This window comes from Pogona vitticeps, chromosome 3, assembly GCF_051106095.1.
Source record: "Pogona vitticeps strain Pit_001003342236 chromosome 3, PviZW2.1, whole genome shotgun sequence".
In the NCBI taxonomy this organism is placed as follows: domain Eukaryota; kingdom Metazoa; phylum Chordata; class Lepidosauria; order Squamata; family Agamidae; genus Pogona; species Pogona vitticeps.
In genome coordinates, this window is record NC_135785.1 from 16020667 (window position 1) to 16032678 (window position 12012).

General features: G+C 39.8%; 1 protein-coding gene across 1 annotated transcript in view; it reads right to left on the reverse strand.

The window, feature by feature from the left end:
* Positions 1-380: 380 nt before the first annotated feature.
* The window catches only part of FNDC3B (fibronectin type III domain containing 3B), a 351384-nt gene continuing 339752 nt past the window's right edge, over positions 381-12012 (reverse strand). The window contains exon 26 of the mRNA XM_020793802.3: positions 381-3020. Coding sequence (XP_020649461.3) covers positions 2709-3020 — 312 coding nt within the window. The 3' untranslated portion in view covers positions 381-2708. The remainder of the gene's footprint in view (positions 3021-12012) is intronic.

Consider the following 12012-nt stretch of genomic DNA (forward strand, 5'->3'; position numbering starts at 1 on the left):
ATTCATCAATCTCAGAACATTCTTCCAAGAGATGGTCACTTTTTTTTCTTTTTTTGGCTACATGTAAACTTTTCAGTCAAGAGAGCACAGGCTGATCAGCTCCATTGCTAGAGAAAACCCATAGAAAGAATAGCCGTTACCCAGCACAATGCTTGGCGTAGGATGCCAATGTGGGTGGGTTCCTTTTTACCTTTTTTTTTGGCAATTAATATACTAAGATACTCCCATTTTTTAAACGTACAAGAAACTGTAAGAAGATTAATAATACTAGGAATGCTTCTGGGGATAAAACATTTTACCTACATTACACTTATATAAAACAAAACAAAATAGAAATATAACATGCTACAAGGGAGGGGGAATTTAGTACATAAGTACACTTTTTATTGTTTATTTTTATTTTTATTTTTTTTACAATAAATAATAAGATTGCACTGTAATTGGCATTTAAAGTACTGTATGCAGTATATAGTATAAATAAACCTAAGGGAAAAAATAATGTTGGTTGCCCCATTGCTTTGGTTATGGGAAGATATGCGAGCGTACATGATACTGTATCATAGCAAACACAGAGGACAAAAGAGCTGTGATGCAAGCAAAACCCAAAGTAGCAAAAATATACAATATGTCTGTTTTGTTTAAAAGCAAGGATATACCAAATGTGGGGCACAATCCTCTAGAATCTCTCCTGTGCATACACTACTAGAGCAGGATTTACCCTATGGCAGTTCTCATGGGTAAGGTCTACGGAAATGGGAGGAGGGGAGTTGCACAGTGAAATGTTTCTCTTGCTCAACGCAGTAGTGTGCACATGAAGGATGTTCCTGGCTGACTGCACCCTTGTGTCTGTTGCACTCTTGGAAATTACTTGCACCTCCTGCTCATCAATATCCCTGAGGCACTTGAACATTGCTGACACTATATAAATAACCCAATGACTCAATGTTTTGTTTGTTTCCTAGAAATAACGATCACGGACTGGATTGAGATGCACATTTGGGCCACTGATGTAAAAACAGACACAATGTCCTTAGAAAGAAATGAAACTGAATTCGCAATGGGTCATGGATGCTGCGATCAGAACATTTGTTTAAGGCTGGAGCTAGATATTAGGGACTACGCAAGGCTGAAAGCAGCAGCTGCACACCTCCTGCTTCTCTTCTTCTCTCCCTTGGTAATGTTGACCGGTACAATACACATGAATGTGATGCCAATGCATTGCAACATCCCATTTGCCCATCACCATTCTTGCAGGCAGTAGCTAGCTACTAAAGCCAAGGTGGACTAAACCAAGTCTTGCCATGCATTGACATCGTGTTATGTGTCTTATAACAGTGTTTGGACAAACAAGGAAATGAAGAAAGAAAGAAGGCATGCAGCAGCGACACATCCTCGGGAACATCTAGTACCTAAGGTCAGCTTGGAAAAGTTACTTCTTGGACTATAGCACCTAGAATCCATGAGCTCATGTTGTGTCTAGCACTGCTGGCCAGGGTAGGTTCAGACTGTAGTCCAAAAATTTTACTTTTCCAAACTCTGCCTAAATTGTCTCTAATGAACTTATCCCAGTTTCGCCAAAGGGTGAAATATAGACAGACTTATTTTTATCACCTTAAGCGGCTAATCAAAAGATTATTCATGTCGAAAGGTAATACTTAATATAAATAGCAAAGGCAGCAAGCTTTCACCAGTTCTAAACATATAAATCAAGATGAATATAACAAATCTAGTGATTAGATTAAAAGTAAGTTTATATACAAAGGCAAACATACAAGTTAAAAGCAGCTTTAAAAAAAACAGCTGGACATGGGAGTAACTATTGCACAATGCCCTCTTAAAATTACGGCTATAAAATAAAGAAAATAGTAGAAACTGTAATGCTTTGTCATTCATAAAATTACCTAGCTATCGCATTTGTTATACAGGCAGTTCATAGAGAGCAAACAGTTGGAACAGAGACATCACTATTATTTTTTAAAAAGGCTTCATGTTGCAAGATAAAATTACTCTAATTGAAATGTACTAAATATGTAGTTAAGTATGTGGCTGAGTTTTTTTTTTAAAAAAAAAATTACCATGGAGAAGAACCAACAGGGATGGGGTAGGAAAAAAGAGAAATACAGTGGATATCATCATATGCGACGTTGATAATTACTGTTTGCTAAATGCTGGATATTGCCAAATGCCACATTCTGGCTGCACACAATTACATACTGGTGGTTAAGGCTTGCAGACGCAAAAGAGCCAAAAGCGTATTGTAATGTAATAAACTTGCAATTTAAAGACTGTAATGATTTTAGCAATACAAATAAACAAAAACAAAAATGTAAAGGCGATTTGGTTATATTTCTGAAACCTCTGGGGAAGTAACAAACATTGCAGATTTGTTTTTAAGCAGAAGGAAAAATAAAAAATAAATGCACAGTATTTGCTTTTGGTATCTGCCTTCAACAGCTCTAACCATTTCCTAGTCTTTAATTTCAAAAATGATGCAGGTGAGCATCAATACATGTTTTCTAAACAGGACTATCCTTCCTCCACAGCCCCCAGTAATCCAGGAAAATAATGTATAAAATGTACTGGAAAATGCCACTAGGGAAAAAAAAAAAAGGAAACAAAATGAAATACCAGAATAAAACATGGGGACTACAATGTGTAGCATTTGTTAAAAAGATACCTCAAATGCTTGTGTGGACTCTTTTTTTTTTTTACTTCATAAACAAATACTGTAGTATAAAGGCAAATAATATAGAGACAGTCGCGAAGCCAACGACCAGGAGGGCTGCAAACTGTTCGTCAGAAGGCATCATGCTTTTTGTCTTGGCATCGTCTATCCTTCCCATTTCTCCTGGAAGCATGAGCTCGCTGCGCTGGAGCATAAAGGCAACAGATGGGCTGAAAGGTCCGTTAAGTTCTTGTGAGGTATCCGAGCACCGTCGGCAAACACACACGCGGAATCTGTAGTCGGTGTTTGTTTGGAGGCCTGAGATTTGGAACGAGGTCTCGTCTCCCTTGTATACCTTTCAATAGCAAACAAAAGGTTTATCAAACTTAAGTGCCTCTAAAATGCCCATGACTAACAGCCTATGCCTTTTTTTAATTTTTAAAAAACATTCCAAGATGGGGCACAGACAACTTGTCCATTGAAAGCCAACCCATAAGGACACTGATAACAAACGGCTTATAAAAATCTGAAGTAATGTTAAAATCACATGTATTGTATTTTTCTGTGTATCAGACACCCCCATGTATAAGACGCCCCCACTTTTCTAATCCAAAATTAAGAGATCTAAGTAGGGATTAACAAGTGTAGGGGGAAAGGGATCAAAGCACTGCAGAATCGCTTTGATCCCTGCTTTCCCCTCCACTTGTTTTTCTTCTCTCCTCAGCTTACTTTCGTCTATAAGATGACCCTCAATTTTTAGTCTAAAGATTTGAGACAAAAGTATACTCTTATACATGGAAAAACACAATTACTCCTCGAAACAGACAAAATTTTCCCTATCACATTGTCACTTCAAAATATAGCAGGGAAATAATATGTAAGTCTCAAGGCCCAATTGGATGGAATAGTAAGTGCCAGGTTCCCACCCAAAATGGTATGCTCACAAAGTGTTCCTCCTCTTTTCCATCATGTGTTGTTACTATACAATATACAGTAGGTATGTTTGATTAAGAAAACACACATGCAGCATTGCATTCCATACAGATGACAACTACATGTAAAGTCACAGTATGCATTTCTTTAATTGTACATGGTAGGGAGAAAGAATGAACCTTTGATACATCATTGGTTTTCCTGGAAGCAGTGGAAGGTGATTTACAGACAACTATGTTACGTACAACAGATGATGTATTGGGCACATCCTAGAGCAGCAGTGGCGAACCCATCGCACGCGTGCCACAGCTGGCACGCAGAGCCCTCTCTGTGGGCACGCAAAACGTTAAGTCGCTGGATCGCGACCCCCGGCAGCCAAACCTGAGGTGGTGGCTGCAACTGTACTGCTAGCACCCTAGCAGGTGGTGGGCCAGGATCCAGAGCAGCTGGTGCTGGTGGTGGCGGGCCGCTAAGCTATAGGTAGTGACGGGGTTGGGCACAACTGGAGTGGAGTCTGGAGGCACCTCCTTGCCTGGGATTCCCACTTCCGCCGCCACCACTGCTGCAGCCACTTACTACCCACTGGGTTGGTGTGCCCCCCCCTCAGTTTGGCTATCACTGTCCTAGAGCAACAAGCAAATTCAAAATTATGAAAATATGCCACAAAAGGCTTGTAGAAAGAACAATGCAGCAACCCTCTCTAGTCTATTTGCTTCTCAGCCATTTCCCTTATCCCAAAGAAATAAGACTTGACCATTTATCTGTATTTCTGGAAGAACAGTGGTAGTGTATAACTGCTCATATATCAAAGACAACAGGGCATTTATTTACAGTGACTCAACAGATTTATCAGTGGAGTCAATGAAAATTCCAAAAGCTGACTCGGTTATTTTCTGCCAAATGGAAAGATACTTGTCCGTTGGTGATAGTGATCAAACATTAGCACAGCTAGGAACATTTCACTCAGGTTTTTTTTATGCCATTCTGTGACAGTGGATAGCCATGAGTTACACTACACAACACAACATGTGGAGTTTCTGAAGCAAGAAAGGTTACATACATTCTTTGCTAATTCGCAGTAGAGTTGATAGTCAAAAATAAAACACCCCCTTGGAATGAAATAATTGATAATTTGGATGTGCAATCCATACTTAATTGCCATAATTGCAAACAGGGAATAATAAATGTGCTCTAAGCACCAATGCATCAAATTTGAAAATCAGGAATTACTCATTGCTAAACTGAGACTATAGTGGAGAAATTATTTCTTTTACTCAAAGAACAGCAAGTGAATAGAGACAGGCTACTTACATATAGATGATAGCTAGGAAAAAAATGCAGAAAGTTTCTCTTGGGTGTATTTACCTACCTTATGACTATGATTATGATGATTATAGCTAAGATTTCAGCAATTCACTCTAATAAATAACAGGGAAGTTATGACTCAATGAACATGAGTCACTAAACGGAAGAAAATATAAATCTGCATAATGCTGGGCATGGGGTATTCAGATGTGGATGGCAGAAAAAGTCAAAAGGGAGGTAGCAATAACTTCTATAAGCAAAAAACAACTAATTTAGTTTTAGTAGCAAGAAATAAGTACTCAATATTTTAATATTGAAGTGTCAACTGTAAGTCATGCACTGCTTAAATGATCTAACATGTGCTCTCTCTGCTAGCTAACACCATGACTTCATAACAATGGTGTTAATGGAACAAAGCGGATTGTGTATTTGTACCTGTATATTGTCACCCTGCTTATTTAACTTATATGCAGAATACATCATGCGGAAGGCTGGAGTGGAGGAATCCCAAACTGGAATTAAGATTACAGGAAGAAATATCAACAACCTCCGATACACAGATGATACCACTCTGATGGCGGAAAGTGAGGAGGAACTAAAGAACCTTGTAATGAGGGTGAAAGACGAGAGTGCAAAAAACGGTCTGAAACTCAACATCAAAAAAACTAAGATCATGGCCACTGGTCCCATCACCTCCTGGGAAATAGAAGGGGAAGACATGGAGGCAGTGACAGATTTTACTTTCTTGGGCTCCATGATCACTGCAGATGGAGACAGCAGCCCCGAAATTAAAAGACGCCTGCTTCTTGGGAGGAAAGCAATGACAAACCTTGACAGCATCTTAAAAAGCAGAGACATCACCTTGCCAACAAAAGTCCGAATAGTCAAAGCTATGGTTTTTCCTGTAGTGTTGTATGTAAGTGAGAGCTGGACCATAAAGAAAGCTGACCGCCGAAGAATTGATGCCTTTGAATTGTGGTGCTGGAGGAGACTCTGGACTGCAAAGAGAACAAACCTATCAATTCTAAAGGAAATCAACCCCGAGTGCTCATTGGAAGGACAGATCCTGAAGCTGAGGCTCCAGTACTTTGGCCATCTCATGAGAAGAGAAGACTCCTTGGAAAAGACTTTGATGTTGGGAAAGTGTGAAGGCAAGAGGAGAAGGGGACGACCGAGGATGAGATGGTTGGACAGTGTCATCGAAGCAACCAACATGAATTTGACACAACTCCGGGAGGCGGTGGAAGATAGGAGGGCCTGGCGTGCTCTGGTCCATGGGGTCACGAAGAGTCGGACACGACTAAACGACTGGACAAACAAACAAACCTAGGGGAACACTCAAAGTCCATTTACTTCCACACAAGTGTGCTGATAGAGATTTTTCTCTCTTTTTTTTCTCTACAGTTTAAGTGGTGACTCTTCTTTGTCTAAAGGTCTTATCAATGGAAGTTTTACTTCTTGCACTTCAAGTGGACAAGAGTGCTCCCAGGGCTTGTACCTAACAAAACATGTTATCCTTTTAAGGTGCTACTGGATGTGAAAATATTTCCTTCAGACGTCTTGTCTCCCAAGGAAGTAGAAAAGTACACCTTCTTCCCACATTGGCCAAAAACCTGTTGGTGTAACTGGTGATGATAATCTATGCTGTTTAATTTGATATCATTTAATTTAAAGCTTCCTATACCCTCTCAAGTTCCCAAGGCTCCCTTGGGCTGCTACAAATAATTATGGAAATACTCTAAATCAGTTGGAAATGCAAACAGAAACAATCCGTAATGCTGTTATTCAGAAGAAAAATATTGAATAGTTCAAACCTTGTGTCTTACCGCTGCTTCTTGCTCTGTGGTGGATGTTAAAGTGATGGCAATATAGATGGAGGACGAGTGGCATTTGCATTCTAGAATCCAGCTAGTAACATTCGGGTGTTTTTCTTAATTACGAACCAATTACAAACCTTCCAAGCTTGCTGGGGGGGGGGCAATGTGTAGCCTGTATAATTAAAAATTGTAAACCGCCCGGAGAGTGCTTGTAGCGCTATGGGGCGGTATATAAGTCCAATAAATAAATAAAATAAATAAATATATAACTGTATAACTGTAGTGAACCAATGAGGTATAGTGTAGAAAGTGTCTGGGCATGATTCAGGTGACATGGATTCAAATCCTTGCTTGATCATAGAAGCTCACTAAGGTAAACTACTCCTTGAATGTGCCACATACCACAGAAACTCTACCAGGGTCACCATGTGTCAGCAGTGAACTGCTAGTACAAAACAGAATAGCAATTAAAGAGCAGTGCCTTTAAAGAAGTAATTTTACATATTTTCATATGTATATACATATGTGTGTCCTGCCCCCCCACAATTACTTTGACTAGTTTTATTCCCTATTCTTTGTTCGCTCATATGTATTCCAGAAGGTTTTCCTCCCCTATAAACCTTCTAAGTTCAACAATCTGACCTTTGTTTAGTTTTCTTCTGTGGCCTAAGCTTCATACTTTCCTACATTCTAATGGCTGTATTTTTAAAAAATTAATTCAGTATATGAAAAAAACCTTTCTGTCGACTCCAGGAAAAAGGAAGCTGCTTATATTTCACTGATGAAAACGGCCAGATGTGCTCCCTATACAGTAGTCTTGTCCTACAACAGAGGTGCATGTTGGCACACACGTGTGCAATAGGTGTGAGGCCTTAAGCTTTCTCCCACAGCAATCAAGACCAGCAGCATATATGCATATGTGGGTGATGAAGAAAGCTGCTGTGGGATTACTGAGAGAGTGGTGCTTCCCTGTCACCTTTAATGATGCTGCTTGGGAGGCGCAGAGAGGACTGCTGCTTTGGTTTGCTGTGGGGAAGATTTTGCAGCGCTGGCTAAAAGGCTGTAGAGCAGCCCTGTTGAAATTCTCTTTGGAGGGGGTGGGTGGGCTGCCCTTTCTTTGCAGATTCCTACTCTTCTTTCCTAGTGTCTCTTTGATGTACACTGGCGGCGGCGGCAGCAGGAGGCACCAACAAAGGGGTTGCACATCAGCCTTGAAGGGAATGTATATGTGCCCTCTAATTTTTCGTGTGCAAGCTGCTATGGTTTCTTGCATACAGTTTCGAGAATTCACCTACTGATAGCTTTCCAGGACACAAGGAATAGCATCAGTTGCCAGGCCTCCATCCACTCACCATCTGGACACAGGATCTGCAGGCCATTCCTGATTTCACTCCTCCTTCCAGGTCGAGCTGGCTCATCTGCATCCAACCCATGCTAGAGCTAGAAAATTTTCAAAATTGCATCTTCCAGAATCACCAAGGGCCATGTGGGCTGAGACATTCTGGGAACTGCGATCCAAATAGTATCTTTCCTAAGTGTTTTGCCTGTCCCAAGAATGATCAGACGCCAGAACACTTAACGATTGAAGGATGGCTGTCCGGCGAAACCAGCAAGCTTTTGCAGCCTAGTGAACACTTATAGACCTTATTGGCAACACAGGTCACAAATATTTCTCTTTAAACATTTTGTTTGAAATTTGCTAACAGTACTCTGTGTGGGGCACTTAGCTACGTTTTTCTTTTAACCTAAACTGTATTTACTTGATTCAGAGCCCATTACTCAGAGCCTCTCAGCTCAACTGACACAAGAACTATAGACAAGATAATTCTTCCTCAGTGGCAGCACAACAAAGTACATACGTGACAGTAAATTTGTTTTCCCCATTAAATGCTCATGGCGAAGCAGCAGGAACTGATGATCTTCCTTCATAGTGATTCAGTATACACTATTTTTGTATGATGTTTTTCTCTGCAGCAAGACGCTCTAGTACAATTGCCTTCATTAGCTCATATGAAAAAGCATGTTCATTTTTCTTCTGTCTGTCCCTCTACGTCTTCAGTGAAGTTCAGTGTAAATCAGTGTGGTACATTTGGGGATATCCACTCCCTTCTTGCAACAATCCTGTGAGTTGGTGGTGATGATGTTGAGGTATTGAGAGGCACAGAAAATGACTGGCCCCAAATCATCCTGTAAGGATCAAGGCTAAGCAGGGATTTGAACCGTATTCCCCTCAAGTCTCTTTCCCCAGTCCAGCTCTCACACTCTATTGATTCTCTCCAGTTTTTAACTCAGATACACCAAAACACAGGAACAACCCATAAGAATAAATACTGGGACTCTCAGCATGATTTTGTTTTCCAATTATGAACCAGCAATATATTGAAACTTGTCATGATAAATATAATCTGTCCACATCACTTTTTGGATGTAGTGCATGAGGCATGTTCATTAGTTCCCTGTTTTTCGATCCAGTTCATCTAATTCATTTTGGGTCCATTCTATTAGTTCAGCTGGGTATCTAATTACTGGAACTGCCCATGTGTTTATGGCTTTGACTGTATTTCCACCATTTAATTTTGATTTTAAGATTTTCTGCAGTCTATTGATATATTCTAGAGATGAGGGATATTCGTATATAAATATGAATATCCCCGCATGGCTGGACTTAATGAGGGTCCACTCATGCATCCACTGTGGTGGCCTCGCTCATCCTTCCAATCCCTCCTGGAGTGCTGGTCTCTTCCCACTCAGCTAACCACTCCAGGCAGGGGGGAGGGAGGATGAGTCTCTCTGCACGGCTGCTGAGTGGCCAGTTGAGCAGGAAGAGAGCGGGACTCTGGGAGTGATTGGAAGGATGAGCGAGGTTGCTGCTGCTGCCAGATGAGTGAGTGAACAGTCCGGCCCCAGAGGCCGAACCCTTGTTAAGTCCAGCTGCGTGGGATATTCGTATATGTATACGAATATGAATGCCTCCATCTCTAATATATTCCTTTTTTTGTCACGGAGGATTGTCTGCGGACAAACGCTAGCTCTATGGGTTGGAAATGGAGATGAGCACCGCCGCCTAGAGCTGGACACTACTGCTTGTAGTAGTGTGGGCGGCATATACGTTAAATAAATAAATAGATAGATAGAGAGAGAGAGAGAGAGAGAGAGAGAGAGAGAGAGAGAGAGAGAGAGAGAGAGAGAGAGAGAGAGAGAGAGAGAGATAGTATTCCAAGGTATTTATAATTTACATCATTTGATAGTGATTTTATAATGTCACAATTTTTAAAACTCTATTCCATCTAGTTTTTTGATCTTGCCACATTGTATAAACAGCTGCACAGTTCTCAATTCCAAATTTAATTTGAATATCTTCACTAAATATTCGCACTGTGTCTATCTCCATGGAACTTTTTGTATGTAGTTTTAGGTCATCCATATGTAACAGATGATTGATTTTTCCTGTTTGTTCTGAAATATGGTAGTCCAATCCAGTTTTATTTAAAATTATTGACATGGGGATTAGTGAGACGTTAAACAGAAGAATTCCTTTGAAATATGTCTTTTGATAATAACTTCCTCAATTTCTTTACCATAGGCTATTAAAATAGTTTTCCATTTTTTCCATGTTTTTCTTGAGGAACCTCTGAATGTTTTTTACTAATCCCCCCAAAATTAGGCAGATGTTGATCCAGCTGTGTGGCACTGAGTCAAATGCCTTGTCTATCCAGGCCATGTTAAGATTTGTTTTTTGTCTTTTTTCATTCTTTAGTGTCATTTAATCAATAAGCAGCTAATCTTTTGTGCCTCTGAACTAAAGTTCCCTTTCCTATCAGTTGAGGATAGGGATGATATATTATATAATTGATCTTGCAAGTACTCTTGTGAGAAGCTTGAACATTGTTGGAAGGCATGTAATTGGCCAATAATTACTGGTTTCAGTCTCTTTTCATGATCTTTTAGTTTCACAAATGTATGGTCTGTTGTCATCCAATTTTCAGTTGTAGAATTTTGAAGTGATTAAATTGCACTGCTATACGTTGATGGAAACTTGTGAAATGTTTTAAACAAAATCCATGCAGCGCACCTGGACCAGGTGCACTCCAATTTTTCACAGCCTTTACTTGTCTCTTAATTATTTCAGTTGTTATTAGGATATCATCTGTATGTTTTCCTTGAGTTTCTTTCTTTCATTCATGAGGTGTTTTTGTTATTTAGGTTTTCCCAAATTTCTTTCCAAAATGTTAGAACATCCTCTTAACAATTCTTTTGCTCTGTATTTTCTCTTCATGATTTATATGTTAGTTATTTTGAAATTGTGTGTTTTCTCTATGCTGTTTCAAGCATCCATCATAGCTTTCAATTTTCTTTATTGTAGCTGTTACCCACTGTTTTAATTCTTCCATAGTTTCAACAACTGTTTTCCTCTCTAGATCATATATTTTGCATAGTCTGGCTTTAACTTTTTCATTTTTTAGTTTTGTAGCTTTCAAGTGCTTTAAGTTGCTAATGTCTGGACGTAATTTGTTTATTTTTCTTTCTGGCTAAATTTTCAATTTTGGGGAGCCATGAGTTTTCTGGGGTTTTTGCAGTTTGTAACCAAGTTCCATGGTTATTATGGTAGCTGTGCTATACATGAGCTGGTTTGTTTCCTTTAGTGTGTTGGTTGGGATTGTTATGATGACAACATTTGCATCATTCAGTAGACCTTTTACTGGTTTACTTTGTAATTGGCGCAAATTGGGGAGCCTTTGTCTTTCTGTGTTCTGGCTAATGTGGGTTACTATTTTTCCCTCAGTGACGCTTTCCGTTCTGTCAACTCATAATTTCTGGGTTGTTCCATAAGTTGTTCCTCTATTACGTTTTCTTTCTCTACTGTGTCTACCTCTACCCTCCATTTCCATATTGCGGTTATTGTTCTGTGTTGGTTTTGCTACCTTTTCTAGTTCTTGGAATTCCAGTTCTGAGAACACTTTACTCCGGATGATAAACCTTCTCTGGTCCATGAATCACTGTTCAGTTATGTCACTACTTGGGTGTTTCCATTTCCAAATTTCCGTCATTCTTTTTTTTTTTAAATCATGGGCTGTTGGGTTTATTTTTGTAATAACATTTCATAATTTCTCGATTTTCAGTGAGAGTCCAAGTTTTGCATTTATGTTGTTCCAGTAGCAGCAGTCTGTCCTGGTCCCTCAACAGGGTCTGCTGAGTCCTGTATCCTAGACCTTGAGATCTCACACTCCATCTACCCCAGGCATGGAGATCCATTTTAGACAAACCATAGATTACTGTGTCTTCTGAATCATG